The 17,069-nt window shown below is 36.5% G+C and overlaps 1 protein-coding gene across 3 annotated transcripts in view; it reads left to right on the top strand.

Moving 5' to 3' along the window:
- Nucleotides 1–17,069, top strand: part of SLC44A5 (solute carrier family 44 member 5) — a 433,562-nt gene that overhangs the window by 407,536 nt on the left and 8,957 nt on the right. For all 3 annotated transcript variants that reach the window (XM_017888981.1, XM_017888980.1, XM_017888982.1), the window contains 10 exons: nt 524–655; nt 5,911–6,010; nt 8,451–8,543; nt 9,309–9,396; nt 9,899–10,161; nt 10,691–10,785; nt 12,992–13,095; nt 14,164–14,237; nt 14,853–14,923; nt 15,046–15,134. In XM_017888981.1, the coding sequence (XP_017744470.1) occupies nt 524–655; nt 5,911–6,010; nt 8,451–8,543; nt 9,309–9,396; nt 9,899–10,161; nt 10,691–10,785; nt 12,992–13,095; nt 14,164–14,237; nt 14,853–14,923; nt 15,046–15,134 (1,109 nt within the window). The remainder of the gene's footprint in view (nt 1–523; nt 656–5,910; nt 6,011–8,450; nt 8,544–9,308; nt 9,397–9,898; nt 10,162–10,690; nt 10,786–12,991; nt 13,096–14,163; nt 14,238–14,852; nt 14,924–15,045; nt 15,135–17,069) is intronic.

Genomic DNA, 17,069 nt, shown 5'->3' with positions numbered 1-17,069 from the left:
CGCTTCCAGGTGAGGCGATGCCTCGCCCTGCTTCAGCTCTCGCTGGTCAGGCTGCAGCAGCTGACCAGCACCGATTGTCCGGCACTCCCTAGTGAGATGACCCCAGTACCTCAGTTGAAAATGCAGAAATCACCGGTCTTCTGTGTCGCTCGCGCTGGGAGTTGGAGACTGGAGCTGTTCCTATTCGGCCATCTTGCTCCACCCCCCCTTGACGCATCTTTCTACTGAACAAATATATCATGATGTCCTACTGATAGACATTAAGGCCATTTCTAGTCAAAAGGACATTTAAAGCCAGATGCTGCCATAATTATCAAGACAAATACTGAAAACATTTATATCAAATATAGTAGCACATTTAGACTGTTGGATCCAAATAAAATATTTGCTGTGTAAATATGTGTCTTGCCTTTGCAGAAATTACATGCTGATCAGTTTCATGTAGATACGTATGATGAGCACATATAGCTCCTATTTCAGAAAATCATATTTTATATTATTCTGTTTTTCTTTCTTTTTCAAGGAATATGGCACTGTTACCAACAGTACACCAATCTTCAGGCACACCCAAGTTCTGTATTAACTATCTATGACATCGGGATTCAGACTAACATAAGCATGTACTTTGAACTGCAACAAACATGGTTCACATTTAGTGAGTATTTTAAAAACTGGTTTCATTAAAATTGTAATAATGAGAAAACATATTTTTGTCTAAAGGAAAACTTGGGTTGGTATAACCTGTTAAATGTATTTATCACTAGTGTCATAAAAGGTAATGTGTCTATAATCCTCTAACTATAGTAAGTGGAAAAGTCATTGAGGAAAATGTATTGTATAATCTAAGAAAATACTATCTTACAAGGACCTCAAGACATTTGCCTTCAAATTAAAATGGTTTAGTTGTAGACATTTATAGGCATTAACTGGATATCTAAGAAAGATGTTTAAAAAGAAACAAATGCTTGATTTTTCAAACTTATTATTTATTTATTTATTTTATTTTCTGAGATAGGGTCTTGCTCTATCACACAGGCTGGAGTGCAGTGGCACAATCATAGCTAACTTCACCCTTGACCTCCCAAACTCAAGCAATTCTACCACCCCAGCCTCCCGAGTAGCTAGGACCACAGACGTGTGCCACCATGCCTGGCTAATTTTTTAATTTTTTGTAGAGATGGGGTCTCCCTAGGTTGCCTAGGCCGCTCTTGAATCTCTGGGCTCAAGTGATCCTCCCACCTCAGCCTTCTAATATGCTGGCATGAGCCACTGTGCTGGCGTGAGCCACTGTGCTGGCGTGAGCCACTGTGCCCAGCCTCAAACTTGTTTTTAAAAAAAAAAGGAAAAGGAAAAACAACCATTTTTTTGTAACAAAACATTTAAACCATTTATAGGAATTATGAGTAATAAGTATCTGAAAATAAATTTGCATTTTTGAAGTGTTTCTTCAAGGTTTTTAATTTCTTAAGGATAATATTTTTTAATATTAACAAATTTAAATATTTCTTTAAATGTAACAAAATTTTTTAAGCAGGATGATTTCAGAGCTGGTTTTAATCTTATATTCCTAGAATGGTGTTATTACAATACTCCTTGTAAGATTTGTGTTCTTTTATCAAGATTTTCAAAATAATCTCTGACTACATGTTGTTTTAAAAAAGAAATCATCTTTATATTCTTGAAGTTAGAGAGCCGGGCGAGACACATTCAAGGCAGCCCGGTAAGAAGCCCAGAAAGAACCTCAGAAGGGAGCAATATCTCGGTGGGGCATCATTATTCCAGGCATGGGTCCCATTCCCACCAATTTGAAAACTTGACTTTGCCACTTCATTCGAGGATCCTCAGGCTTTCAAGGACAAGCTCATGTTAAGTCACCAAGGCACCCTATATTTGTTTACATCATTAGGATAGTCTCCTGGTGACCAAAGTGCAGATATTTTCCATATAGGATACTACCTTCCTGGGATCAGAGCACCTGGAAAGCAAGATTACCAATCAGAAGCTATTTTAGCAAAGGGGCTCAGACAGCAGTGGGAGATGCTTTCCTCAGACGATGCCAACCTTGATGACCTAGCTGAGCAGCACAGATGACCCTCCCAGATTCCTTCTCTACCACATTTAGTTTTTCTCTTAAAAAAAAAAAAAAACACTGGATCAAACTCCAACTTCTTACTGTTTGGCTTCTCATTTCTAGCTCTCACACAGACTAATATCCTTCACTGACATCTTTTTTCCAAATATGTTATAGAATTGTTTCATTTATAACTTTTAACTGCAAAAATCAGGCATCCTCATCAGGATCAGGGAATTGCACCCTCATCATTTTTGCTGAATTTAAATGATTCCACGTCTCTTCAGCAACCCACTTACTGTTGTCTATTATTTCTAAAGGTGACAAATGTCACCCATTATGTATTGAAACTTCTAGTTTTACTCTTGGATGGATCTTAGTTACAGGTTCTGTGCCCACCCCCTGCTGTCTCATAAGACCCTTCCACACAAGCACCACTGAGGTGATCAGAATCTGCCATTGGAAAAGTAAAGAGATGTACTTTTAGGAAAATACAGAGCTTATTAGAATTTTCAAGTCTAGGGATACTGAAAACTCAAATAAGCCTCCGCTTTCATAACTCACTTTTCAGACTTTAATTGATTACTTGCTCTGTGTTTGGACAAAATTCTAGGCACCAACAACAAAAGCATATATGTGAAATTATATTCATTAACACAAACACTGAAAGTAGGCAGAGTTATAAATACCAAAATTGTAATTTCATGAGTTCTACTTTGTGTTCAGAGATGGTTCTATTCACATTTCTGCTATTAACTATGAACTCGTGTATATCTCTTAGCCCCCAGGCGCCAGTCTCGCCCTTTGTTAAGTTACAGTTATACTGATGACTCTATAGGGCATCAAATATATTTATATTATTTGCTCTTATTCAAACAAAAGGGGGGATACAGGATTAGTCATGTGTTGCTTAATGAGAGAAATATGTTCTGAGAAATGCATTGTTAGGCAATTTTTTTCATTGTGTAAACATCATAGAGTATACTTATGCAAACCTAGATGGCATAGCCTACTACACTCTTAGGCTACATGTAATAGCCTATTGCTCCTAGTCTACAAGCCCATACAGCGTGTTACTCTGCTGAATACTGTAGGAAATTATAATACAATGGCAAGAGTTTATATATTTAAACATAGGAAAGATACAGTAAAGATATGGCATAAAAGATTTTTTAAAATGGTACCCATGTAAAGAGTGTTTACTATGAATGGAGCTTGCAGATCTGGAAGGTGTTCTGGGTGTCAGTGAGTGGTGAGTGAATGTGAAGAGCATTACTGTACACTACTGTAGACTTTATAAGCACTGTACATATATATCAAAAACTTTCTTCAATAATTAACCTTAGCTTACTATAACTTTTTTAATTTATAAATTTTATTTTTTTAACTTTTGACTTTTATAACATTTAGCTTTAATTTTGACTCTTTTATAATAACACTTATACAAACAGCTGTACAAAACATTTTCTTTCTTTGCATTCTAATTCTAAAAGCTTTTCTATTTTTAAGATTTTGTTTGTTTGTTTGTTTGTTTTTTTCACTTTCAATATGTTTTGTTAAAAATGGAGGCACAGACCAGGCGTGGTGGCTCATGCTTATAATCATAGCACTTTGGGAGGCCAAGGTGGGAGGATTGTTTGAGCCCAGGAGTTCAAGACCAGCCTGGGCAACAGAGTGAGACCCTGTCTCTATTTATTTTATTTAAAAAATTAGAAACAAAAATTTAAAATTTAAAGACACAAATATATACGTTATCCTAGACCTACACAAGGTCAGGATCATCAATATCACTTTCTTCCACCTCCATATCTTGTGCCACTGGAAGGTCTTTGGGGACAATAAAAAACATGGAGCTGTCATCTCCTATGATAACAATGCCTTCTTCTGGAATATTCCTGAAAGACCCACTTGAGGCTAGTTTAAAGATAACTTTTTTATAGTAAGTAGTGGGAGTACACTCTGAAATAACAAAAAGTATTGTGTAGTAAATACATAAAACAATAACAAACTCATTCCTTGCTATTATCAAGCATTATATGCTATACATACTTGTATGTGCTGTACTTTTATACGACTGTCAGCACAACAGGTTTGTTTATACCAACATCACTCCAAACACATGAGTAATGCATTGCGGTATGATGCCACTGGGCAATAGGAATTTTTCAGCTCCATTATAATCTTACAGGACTGGCATTGTATATGCAGTCCATTGTTAACCAAAACATTGTCATGCAGTGCATGACTGTACATAAGTTCAAAAGACAGTTATATTTCTCTAATGTAATTATTTTGAGTGTGCAATTTTATAAAGGTGGAAGTTAAATATACAGTTTTGAACAGTGCAATGTCATAATATAAAGTGATTCTTATATGTATTATCTTTATAGGTTCATTCAAAGAAGATAACAATTTTAGCTTAATATGGTTACACGCCACAATTTTGGGTTCAAATTAGTGTTTTAACAGAATAAAATGTACATGAAAACATAAATACATAGTATAACTAAAGGAAGATTTAGACGTGAGATGATACACTACTAAGATCTTCGTATACCTCTGGGTGAACTTCTACTTACTTGGAGATGGTAACTGATGTGTGATGTGTCAGAATTTTAGTGATATAATAATAGAATGAAATAATGAGCTCTCCATCAACAGAACTGTTCAAGCATGAGCTAAATAACCATCTAGCAAGGAGGTTAGAGACTGGATTCTTTCACAAGTGGGAATTTAAGTTTCCATTAAGTTCCCTTTACAATTTTAGATTCTTTTCTTGATTTTAAGATCCATACCTTTTACTTTTAACATTTCTGAAATCAGGATGCATCTTAAAATTATTGAATAAACATTTAATGAAGTGTTTCTTTACTTTTCCTAAAAAGTTATTATTTAATTAAGGATATGCCTTAGAAATGAGGAAATATAATAATTGATGGTATTTGGCTTCAAGTTTAAAAAAACTAATTCAGGCTAGCTGAAGAGAAAAGAAAACTGGAACAGGCTGAGAGCAAAGCAGACAGTATTTACTGTAAGGATATAAGTGCCTTGCCAAACTCAAAAAAGCAAAAGCTAGCTGGACTTCAAAGTTTACTTGGAGTCAGGAAACGAAAGCCAAAAAGAACCCAAGATTTCCTCTCCTTGCTGTCTTGCTTTATACATCTATACTTTATTCTTTCTTTGCAGATTCACTTATTTCCATAAAGATGGTTTTGACACAGTTTGTATAACCTACAATTCAAGATTTATAAACTTCAAGACTAAATAAATTAAGTTTACTGAACTAGGTTCCCTTAGTTTCAATTCTAATACTTATATTGGCCAAGTTGGGTTAAGTTTACACCCTGATTTCATCAGTGGTGGCCATAGTGCGAAGAATCACAATAATGGGACAGCCAAGAATCTGCCCTGCCAGCCAGCAAGGACAATTAAGAGGCATTATGAGGAAAGTGAACAGCTCAAAACATGTCTTCTGTATATTGTCTTACTCAATGAATTAAAGGTGAAAACATCTAAAATAGAACTATCTAAAGCAGCCCTTCCCTTTTTCCATTCCTATTTTCTAAGTTCTACAAGTTGTGTGAAATGCTTTTACGGATGAGATGAACCCTTTCCAAAAGAGATGTTCAAGCTCTTGCTAAAGGCTTTAATCTAGATTTCTTAGGATTTTGTGAAAGTTAATTTCTAAGATTGGCATTTTTGGAGAGATAACACTGCTTAGATTATGAGGTGTCAAAATTAGCAGAAATAATCATAAAGTTCAATCCTAGCATTTGCAGGGAAGGTTTGTTTCCGTATCTACTTCTATTACAGACTGATTTTTTTTTTCCTGTTCAAAGTGATAATACTCTGCATCATTGAAGTGATTGTCATCCTCATGCTGATCTTCCTCAGGAATCGAATCCGAGTGGCCATTATCCTGCTGAAGGAAGGAAGCAAGTAAGGCCCTTAATGTAGAAACTCAGCTAAAGTGTATCAGTCAGTAAAATCAGTCACTGTCCCTTGCATAAATATCTCACCTATTTTCCTTTTAAGATCACTTTTGGCTGGGTGCAGTGGCTCACACCTGTAATCCCAGCACTTTGGGAGGCCGAGGCAGGCGGATCACCTGAGGTCGGGAGTTTGAGACCAGCCTGACCAACATGGAGAAACCCCGTCTCTACTAAAGATACAAAATTAGCCAGGCGTGGTGGCACATGCCTGCAATCCCAGCTACTTGGGAGGCTGAGGCAAGAGAATCACTTGAACCGGGAGGCAGAGGTTGTGATGAGCTGAGATCGTGACATTGCACTCCAGCCTGGGCAACAAGACGTTTAAAAGAAAGCATCTTCCATTCAGGAAAACTTGTTCAAGTTCACACTCTGCCACTTATTAGAAAGGTCACTACTAACAAGTCCTTTAATATCCCCAAGCCTCAATAATCATAGGGTAAAATAAGTGTAAAACCTATTCAGTCTGTGTATTAGCAGTTTTTGAACACCAAATATGTGTTAGGAGAATGACACATGTGAAAGTAAGTGACAAAGTGTTATATAAAAGTTAGCTAGATTACATGTTATATTATTTTCATACTGGGTCATATGTTCATATTAATGGTTGAGATTATTTGCAAAGCTTTAAATCACCACAGTTCTATAAAGTCAATTATATGCTACTGCCACTTCTGTCTGAGTGATGTAATTTTCTAATAGACAGGACAACTGATTCTAGGAGCACCAGACTATACATTTCATATCTAAAGCTCATAATTTAGGAACACTTTATACCTAGAGTCATTTTTATTTTTTAAAAGTTACAAAATAAACACTAAATCTTTCATAAAATTCATGCCAAGAGATAATAACGACTATAGTTTTCACACTATTCCAAAAGGTCATTCAAGAATAATACTGTGAACTTTTTAATAATGCATGGAAGTAACTGGGAAATCATTATTATAAAGCCAACAACCCATGCTCTCTATTTAGTGTGATGGAAACTACATTGTTAATGACCAAGAACCAAATTATTTTTAACAGTCTTTAAGGATTATTTGAACAAAATTACCATATTATTATTTTTATTATAATAGTGCCACCTGAAGTCACTGGTTTAAATAGTTAACAAGCAGTTAGTTAAACTCTCGCTCCTTCCCTCAATAACCTATCATTAACCACTGAAAACTACTGATTTTCCGTGTTTATTTCTTAAGTAGTATGATATTGTGTAGTTCACTGTAACTTGCTCTACTTGTTTCACTTCTAAACATTTGTGTGAGTATATGTGTCTGTGTTAAAGGGCCGGTAAAACTGAAACAGGCTGGTAGTTTGCTCAGGGGGTAATAAGGACTGAAATAAATAGGTGTGAGAATACAGGGTAAACCTAAGGAGACACAATAATTCACTTAACAGCAGTGTACGAAGAAAAGAGAAAACAGGATAGCTTAAATAGTGAGGGGAGGAAGGTAGCAAATACAAAATAATCTAAGCATTAATGCATTAGGAGTGATAAGATTTTAATCTTATTTCTCAATGACCATATGAAACAGTATTGTGTTTAATCCAGTGTCATATGCTGAAAAGATCATGTAACAGATGTCATTAGAAGTAATGCAGTCAGCGAACATTTCACAAGCCATGTCCTATTAGAAAATAGCAAAGAATTATTATCCTTGATAATTATATTTTACAAAATTGCATTTTAGAAATCATATTTTCAAATATAATTTGAATTTATAATTTAAAAATACATTTAGCTGCAAATAGACATTATATATTCCAAAGAAAAAAAGAATAAGGAATTACCTGAAGGGTTGCTATGTGGAAAAAATGGTAAAATGGTCATTTCTTCCCCAGAAGTTAGAGGATATAAGTTGCAAACAGGCAGATAAGGAAGAAATTTCTAATACCTTGATAAGAAAATAGAATAAGCCATGTCATGTAAAAGTAAGTACCCATTACTCAGTGTGTTCACCAAAGGCTAGTGAACACATTCTGAAGAAGTATAGGGGATTCCTGAATTAGTGGGGCATTCCCACAGTGTGACACATGATCTTCAAGGTCTTCTTCAATTTTAAAAGTCTAAGAATCTAAACAAAAGGAAGAAATGTCATGATTACAATGTATCAAGTCTTTATGGATCAGACAGTAGCAACCAAAGGCAGGAAAATTTGAGGGACTTTAGGCAGGAGTCTAACATGTGCATCGGAAAAACGCCTCAACTTACTTTTAAAATAAGTAAATAAATAAATAAATAAAATGTAAAACCAACTGAGAATATGCCAGAATGATCACCAAAAAAGAGTCCATGGTTATTACCAGTTTTCTTAGAATTAATTCAGTGTAAATCTTATTTTAGTTTTAACAATCATTTTGAATTTCAACTATTTGTTTTATTTCAGAGCCATTGGATATGTTCCTAGTACATTAGTCTATCCAGCTTTAACTTTCATTTTGCTCTCAATCTGTATTTGCTACTGGGTCGTGACAGCCGTGTATCCTTTGGTAACTGGCCTCTTTAAACCTCAGGTTCACATGACTATTCGTGAACCAGGAGTTTGTGTTCAGTGTTTTCTATCCTTGGGAAGATGAGGCATGTACTAAGAAATAACTAGGCCGGGCGCGGTGGCTCAAGCCTGTAATCCCAGCACTTTGGGAGGCCGAGACGGGCGGATCACGAGGTCAGGAGATCGAGACCATCCTGGCTAACACAGTGAAACCCCGTCTCTACTAAAAAATACAAAAAACTAGCCGGGCGTGGTGGCGGGCGCCTGTAGTCCCAGCTACTCAGGAGGCTGAGGCAGGAGAATGGCGTAAACCCGGGAGGCGGAGCTTGCAGTGAGCTGAGATCCGGCCACTGCACTCCAGCCTGGGTGACAGAGCAAGACCCCGTCTCAAAAAAAAAAAAAAGCAATAACTAATTTTTTTTTTCCCAAGCTCTAAAAACGTTTCAATCTACTGATTGAATTTCCCCTCAAATAGTCCATATTGTAGATTTGTTTTATTTTGTCTCCACATGATATTGCTCCTTAGCAATAAGCCAAGAAAGCTCCTATACATTTTACTGTTTTTAAGGGGCCGCTCTGTGCAGCTGGCCCACATTACATTAATTTAGGCCTGAAAAATAGATGAATATTATTAAAATATTAGGCATTTTTGAAATTAATTTCTCATGCACTTTTGAATTGTCTGTATTCGTTTCTTGTCCATTTATTTTCAATCTACCAGCAAATAGTTTAACCTTAATGGAGTCTATTCAGTTTCTTGGCGACATCAGGGGTACCTGTGTACAAAGTCATAGCTCCAGAGGGGCATTGTATACATGAAAATCAAACCTGTGACCCAGAGGTAAGTACAATAAATTCTGTCATTTACTTACTTCAATATAGACTTCGGCTGTAATTCATTTTGTAGGTGTTGTAGGAATTGTCCCGAAGCAGAGATCCTATGCACTGATGGGGACAACTATGTGCTGAAGGGGAGTGTGCGTCAGGTAAGCAGGAGAGTATTGAAAACAGTGGGCGCAATGGAGAGAAAGCACTGTATTTCCTGAGTGTGCCTGTCCTACCATATACCCAAGACCACAGAAAGTAGGTATGGTCAACAGCAACACTGATAAATGTGAAATTATAGTAGGTGCAGATTATGAGCATTTGATGAAAAATGGGATACTTTCCAGAGCTCATTAGAGAATTATATAAAGTGATATAACAGAAAATAGAGGAGTAAGAGCAGGAGCTAATGGAGAAAAAACAGGACACACAATTAAGGGGAAGAGGAAAACACAGGGAGCTGTTATCTTGGAGTGACATTTAATATTATGTCCTTGTGCTCTTTTTTCTGAATGCAGATTTTTAATACAACTGAAATTGCCAAAGCTTGCCCTGGGGCTCTGTGTAACTTTGCTTTCTATGGTGGAAAGAGCTTGTACCATCAATACATCCCTACCTTCCATGTATACAACTTATTTGTCTTTCTCTGGCTTATAAACTTCGTCGTTGCATTGGGTCAGTGTGCCCTTGCTGGTGCATTCGCTACTTATTACTGGGCCATGAAAAAACCTGATGACATCCCACGATATCCACTTTTTACTGCATTTGGGCGAGCCATACGGTAAGTTCCAAGTTGAAACCTATACCTGTCTTGTCAGTTACATTTGGTGTGCTTGTAATTCAGTCTTGGCTCATTAATTCAAGTGGCAAGGGACAAATGAAATCAAAGGTACGAATCAAAATTCATGGATGCCCATTGGTTTTGTCTGGTTTCACAGCCAGTTTTACAATCCCTACCCAAGCCAATTTCCTTCTAAATGCTATAGGTTATTTGAGAGAGAAAGAGATAGAGGAGGATACCAAATGAAAGATCAAGGATTAACTTGGCTCTGTGTCTCCATTGAGCAATACAACCATCCTATTTTATGATAATAGACTACTGGTGTCATTGATGCTGATGAAGGGTAAGACAGATGTATATGGCTTAAAATCCTCTGTAGAGACCTTTATCAATCTAAATAAGAGAGTGCAAAAGGCTCTTTGTTGTTAATCCTTCTGCAGATACCTTTTACTTGTGAAAATGATTCAATTAGCATCCTTTTAAATAATAGTATTAAGTTTTAACTTATTCTCATTTTATTTTTGTGCAGATATCACACAGGATCCCTAGCATTTGGATCTTTAATTATTGCATTAATTCAAATGTTTAAAATTGTCCTAGAATACTTGGACCACCGTCTTAAACGTAAGATTTCAGATGTCCTGACTTTTGTGAAGATAATCAGTTGGGTCGGGGGTCAGAGGAGACCTGATGATTATAACTTGGACTAGGGTAATAAGGATGAAAGGGCATGTTTGGGACCTCTTCTGTTCTGAAGGAAAACCAGAGAGAGCATGCTGAAGGAGTGGATGTCAGGGGAGGGGAGGGACAGTGGTGAAGGAAAGAGAGAAAAGGTGTGTGATCCTATTCATTAAGCTGTGGAAGCCAGAAGAAACAAATTTCAAAAAGGAGATTAAGAATTCTGTTTTGAGATGTTACTGTTGAGAAGCATGATGGAGATGTCAGGTTGGCAGCTCCAAGTCTATAGTTCAGGTCAGGTTAGGCTTAAAATATAAATGTGGGTGTCATGGGCATAAATCTTCATACCTGATATATATTGTTTACAAACACATACACTTTGCTTGGAATGCACCTTAAAATATTTTGTTATTAATATCAGAAGCAGATTTGAAAAGGCACAAAAAAGCTGGAAGACTCATACTTCCTGATTATAAAACATATTATAAATCTACAGCAATCAAAAGAGTGTGGTACTAGCATAAGGACAGACATATAGAGGTAAAATAAAACAGAAATCCCGAAACTAACTCTCACATATAAGACCATTCAATGGGAAAAAGTCAGTCTTTTCAACTAATGGTGCTGGGAAAATGGGATATCCACATGCAAAAGAATGAAGTTCAGCCTTATCTTATATTAATATACAAAAATTAACCAAAAATGGATCAAAGAGCTAAACAAAAGCACTAAAACTATAAAACTCTTAGAAGAAAACATAAGTTGAAAGCTTCATGACATTGGATTTGGTGATTATTTCTTAGTACACCCGAAGCATAGGCAACAAAAGAAAATAAATTGAACTTCATCAAATTTAAAACATTTATTCAACAAAGAAAACTACCAAGAGAGTGAAAAGACAGCCCACATGATGGAAGAAAATATTTCCAAATCATATGCCAGATAAGGGATTCATATCCAGAATATATAAGAACTTCTACAACTCAGCAGCAAAATAATAAGTAACCCAGTGCAAAAATGGACAAAGAACTTGAATAGACATTTCTCCAAAAACGATATACAAATGGACAATGAGGACATGAAAAGATGCTTAGTATCACTAGTCATTAGGGAAATGCAAATCAAAACCACAATGAGATAGCACTCCATACACATTAGAATGGCTATTATATATATATAAACAAAGAATAGAAAACAGAAAATAACAAGTGTCGTTAAGAATATGGAGAAATTGGAACCCTTGTGTATTGCTGGAGGGAATGTCAAATGATGTAGCCACAGTAGAAAACAGTATAGGAGTTTCTTAAAAATTTTAAAATATAGGCCGGGCGCGGTGGCTCAAGCCTGTAATCCCAGCACTTTGGGAGGCCGAGATGGGCAGATCACGAGGTCAGGAGATCGAGACCATCGTAAACCCGGGAGGCGGAGCTTGCAGTGAGCTGAGATCCGGCCACTGCACTCCAACCCGGGCGACAGAGCGAGACTCCGTCTCAAGAAAAAAAAAAAAAATTTAAAATATAATTTGATATGATCGAGAAATCCCATATCTAGATATATATGAAAAGAATTGAAAGAAGGAACTCAAACAGATACTTGCACATCACTGTTCACAACAGCATTATTCAGAATAGGCAGAAGGTATAAACAACCCAAATTCCAATCAACAAATGAATGAACGAAATGTGTTATATACATACAATGAAATATTATTCAACCTGAAAAAGGAATGAAATGATGAACCTTGACAACATCATGCTAAGTGAAATAAGCAAGATACAAAAGGATAAATATTGTATGATTCCTCTTATTTGAAGCACCTAGAAGAAGCAAATTTATACAGAAAAAAATATATAATAGAGTTTACTAGGGGCTGGGGGATGAGGGAAATGAGAAGTTACTGTTGAAGGGCATAGAATTTCTATTTGAGATTTTAAAGTTCTGGATAGCAGTGATGGTTGTACAACATTATGAATGTACTCAATGCCACTGAACTGTAAACTTAAACATGGTTAAAATAGCAAATTTCATATTATGTATATTTTATAACAACACAAAATTTTAAATCTCATTTTAAATGTTGTATTATCATTTATTTTGATTGATAAGGTTCAGCTGCAAAGCATTAATAGATTTAAATATCTCCTTCTCATAGGTACCCAGAACACATTGTCTAAATTCCTACAATGCTGCCTGAGATGCTGCTTCTGGTGTTTGGAAAATGCAATAAAGTTTTTAAACAGAAATGCCTATATTATGGTAGGTAGATTATTTTTTATTTACTAAGCTGCTTCTTTGCAATCCCAAACCTCATGTCTACATTGCCGTCTCTAAAGCACTTTTACATCATGCAGTTGAATTTATCACTATGCTGATAAAAGGCCTGTTAATCCAATGCCTGATTCAGGGATATGCTTCCCTAGTTGAGATAGTATCTGAACTATACTTTATTATTACTTTCAATATTTTTTTGAGAGAAAAAATATTACACACTTTGGAAACTTATAAGTGTGCTGGATAAAAACGGTTTGGTGTGTCTTTGGCATAGTTTAGTGGGAAGAAAGAGTATTTAATCTATGTTTCACTCTGAGAAGAAAATACTTTCTAATTCTGGAATTTACATAATTTTAAAGAAGAGTCTTATCCTTTTTATGAATCTTGTGTTAGAATGTGTGGAGATTGACAATGCTTGACTGACTTTTGTTTCCTATGGCACTACAGAAAGTCCTACATAGGTTTTTTAACATAAGGGATCCGGAAATATAATTTTTCTAACATTTAGAAAGCTGCAGTATGACCTTTTGACATTTGCTTATTATCACAGTAGCACAGGGTCTGGAAAAGTGATAGAAATTGTTATGGAGATTCAAACAGTCATTAATTTACCTCCAATGAGAGTATTATGTTGAGCCTATTCATCAATAAATCAGGTTTAGTGAAAGGCATTGGGTTTCCTTAAGAGTAATTTTTTATGTAGAGACTACAATATTTAACCTTTTCAGCAATAAATTCTAGCCCAAACATTTTAAAGGCAGAAGCCATTATCTGGAATTTGAGAAAAAGACCTGCCTCTGTTTAAGGCTGTCTAATCCCCCAGAGTTTGAGGGCATACAGCATCAGAAGCACACCTGACTGTCAATGACCCTGAGAGTTGTGTAGAGCTGAGGACACACAGTGTGTCCCACAAATCCACATGTTAGTAAGAAGAGTGGGGACAGCTCTACAAATGACAGGAATTAATTTGGTTACCTTCCTGTCATTGGATTGTCTTTTGATCTTGTTAGAGTATGTTACTGGCTCCAGAATAATATCAGCTGTCTTCCTCAGATTGCAATATATGGCAGAAACTTCTGCAGATCAGCAAAAGATGCTTTCAATCTGCTGATGAGAAATGTTTTAAAGTAAGTAATCAGGCTGAACATTGCAATTTAACAATTTAATGAACCTTGAGCATTACATCCTTCACATGTTGTTATTTAAAGTGTTGGTAGCATTATTAGATATGAATATTATCTTTTAACCTTATAGATTTAAATATTCTCTCTCATACCACTAATTTATTTTCATATCTGAGAATTGTTGCTTCCATCATCCACCTGTGTCTTTAGGTCCATTGGCATTTTTTCATTTTTATTATCCCCTCTGCTCAAGAAATTCCCCCAGATGAACAATATTATCATATTTCCCCCTCCCAGAATTGGTGGAGCCTGAGTGAACAAAATCAGAGAACAATACAGCATCCTGAGGACTCAGGGTGTCTATAGGCTTCAAATCAGAGACAGGCTGACACCACCACTGCAGGGCTCCTGACAGCCCTACAATGCCATCTTCTGTTTACATTAAAAATAAGTCAGAACATCATCCATGAGTTCCACCATCATTTCTTCCAAAACAATTGCCAAATAGTTTCAGCAAAGACACCTCAAAATAAACTCATGAATATTTACTGTCATCAATTTCAAGTACCAAGTATATTTTAAACACAAAATTATACTTTCTTTTTTTCTGATATTCAGAGTTGCAGTTACAGATGAAGTTACATACTTTGTATTATTCCTGGGGAAAATTCTAGTTGCTGGAAGTATAGGTAAGTAATCGTGATGAAAATAATTTTTAAAAAGTTTAAAAGATGCTTGAAGAACTGCTTTACTACAAAAACTATATTCCTTTGCAAATATATAATATACATGTTCTACGTTTTCAATGTAGGTGTTCTGGCCTTCCTATTCTTCACACAAAGACTGCCAGTGATTGCACAAGGACCAGCATCTTTAAATTACTACTGGGTACCTTTGCTGGTAAGAGTTGGTGTCTGAGTCATTGCAGGCTGCTCTAATAGAAATACTATAGATTGGATGACTTAAACAACAGAAATTTATTCCTCACAGTTCTGAAGGCTGGGAAGTCCAAGATCAAGGTGCTAGCCAACTTGATTTCTGGTGAGGGCCCTCTTCCTGGTGAACAGAGAGACACCCTTCTGTATCCTCACATGGTGGCGAGAGAGAGAGAGAGATTATCTCTTTCATTTATCTTCTTATAAGGACACTAATCCGATCCTCCTGACCTAATCACCTCGTAAAGTTCCCACCTTCAAATAACATTGGGGCTTAGGACTTCGGCAAATGAATTTAGGGGGTACACAATTCACTCCGTAGCAGCTGGGTATTGCTGATTCTGTGATTTATCAGAGATAGCACAATTTTTAAAAAGGAATAGGAGAAATAATAATGATAGCTAAAATTATTGGTCTTACTTTATGCCAACCCACATCCTACTTTAGAGACTGGGTTCCTTGGAAATAACCTGAGACAGAAGATTGCATGCAGAAGGTATGTCAGGAAGCTGTCTCCTGAGATACACTGGTAAGAAAGTGAGGAGGGCAGGATAGGTAGCAGGAGAAGCTGACCCATGCCGAAGTTACAGCTGAGGCCTCAGAATTGCAGGACATTCTGGCAAAGGGGCTGGACCTTTGTATGCTGCATCAGGCAGTTTTTGATCATGAACTGACCCTGCATGAGGGTATAACTTTGAGTGAGGCAATTCCCTGCAGGAAGGGCAATTCTTAGTGAGGGAAGCAACCGAGTCATTAGCAGCCTAGATTTCCAACAATTGAGGATGGATGAGGCAGTGTAGATCTGGGTGAAGCCCTGCAGTATCTATCATAATATATTAACTCATTTAACCCACATGTCAAAAATACTGTCGTTACTTACATTCTCCCCTCCCCCACTGCCAATTTTATATAGGAGACACAGAGAGGTTAATTCACTTGTTGAGTGCCTGAGCCGTGATTCAAACCCAGGCAGTACATGCTCTTAATGCCTAATGCTTTATTGCCTTGGTGTACAAGATACTAAAACTGAGATATTTTTGCTAGGTACTGGGGGTGGCAGGAAGAAAATGGGCAGGTCGTCAATGATAGACTGGATAAAGAAAATGTACACCTTGGAATACTATGCAGTTGTACACCTTGGAATACTATGCAGTTGTAAGAAAAAATGAGATCATGTTCTTTGCAGCAACACGGATGGAGCTGGAGGCTGTTATCCTAAGCAAACTGATACAGGAAGAGAAAACCAAATACTGCATGTTCTCACGTATAAGCGGTAGCTAAGTATTGAGTACACATAGACACAAAGGGGGAAACAACAGACACTGGGGCCTACTTGAGGGTGGAGGGTAGAAGGAGGGAGAAGATTGAAAAACTACCTATTGGGTACTATGCTTATTACCTGAGTGATGAAATAATCTGTACACCAAACCCCTATGACACACAATTTACTTATATGACAAACCTGCACATGTACACCTTAACCAAAAATAAGTTAAAAAAATAAAATTTTAAAAATTCAAAAGAATATTCCAGAAATAAAACACTGACATCAACTGACTGAAGAGATACAAAATATCATTGGCAAAATCTCTTTGCTTGATACAAAAATCTGTTCTCTCTTTCTTCTAAAAAGCTGGGCATATGGCCAGAATCCCTGGATTACTGTGTTGAGAAGGGTCGTTCTGTTATCTGGAACACCTATTATAAACTGTTACCCTAGGGAGAAATAAACCTCTGTCTTTTTTTTTAAGAAAAAGAGAGAGGGAAAGAAGAAGGAAGGAAGGAAGGAAGGAAGGAGGGAAGGAAGGAAGGAAGGAAGGAAGGAAGGAAGGAAGGAAGGAAAAGAAAAGAAAGAGACAGAGAGAGAGAGAGAAAGAAAGAAAGAAAGAAAGAAAGAAAG

The sequence above is a fragment of the Rhinopithecus bieti genome, unplaced genomic scaffold, assembly GCF_001698545.2.
Source record: "Rhinopithecus bieti isolate Rb0 unplaced genomic scaffold, ASM169854v2 scaffold_18142, whole genome shotgun sequence".
Lineage (NCBI taxonomy): Eukaryota > Metazoa > Chordata > Mammalia > Primates > Cercopithecidae > Rhinopithecus > Rhinopithecus bieti.
This window is presented reverse-complemented; position numbering and strand designations above follow the sequence as displayed.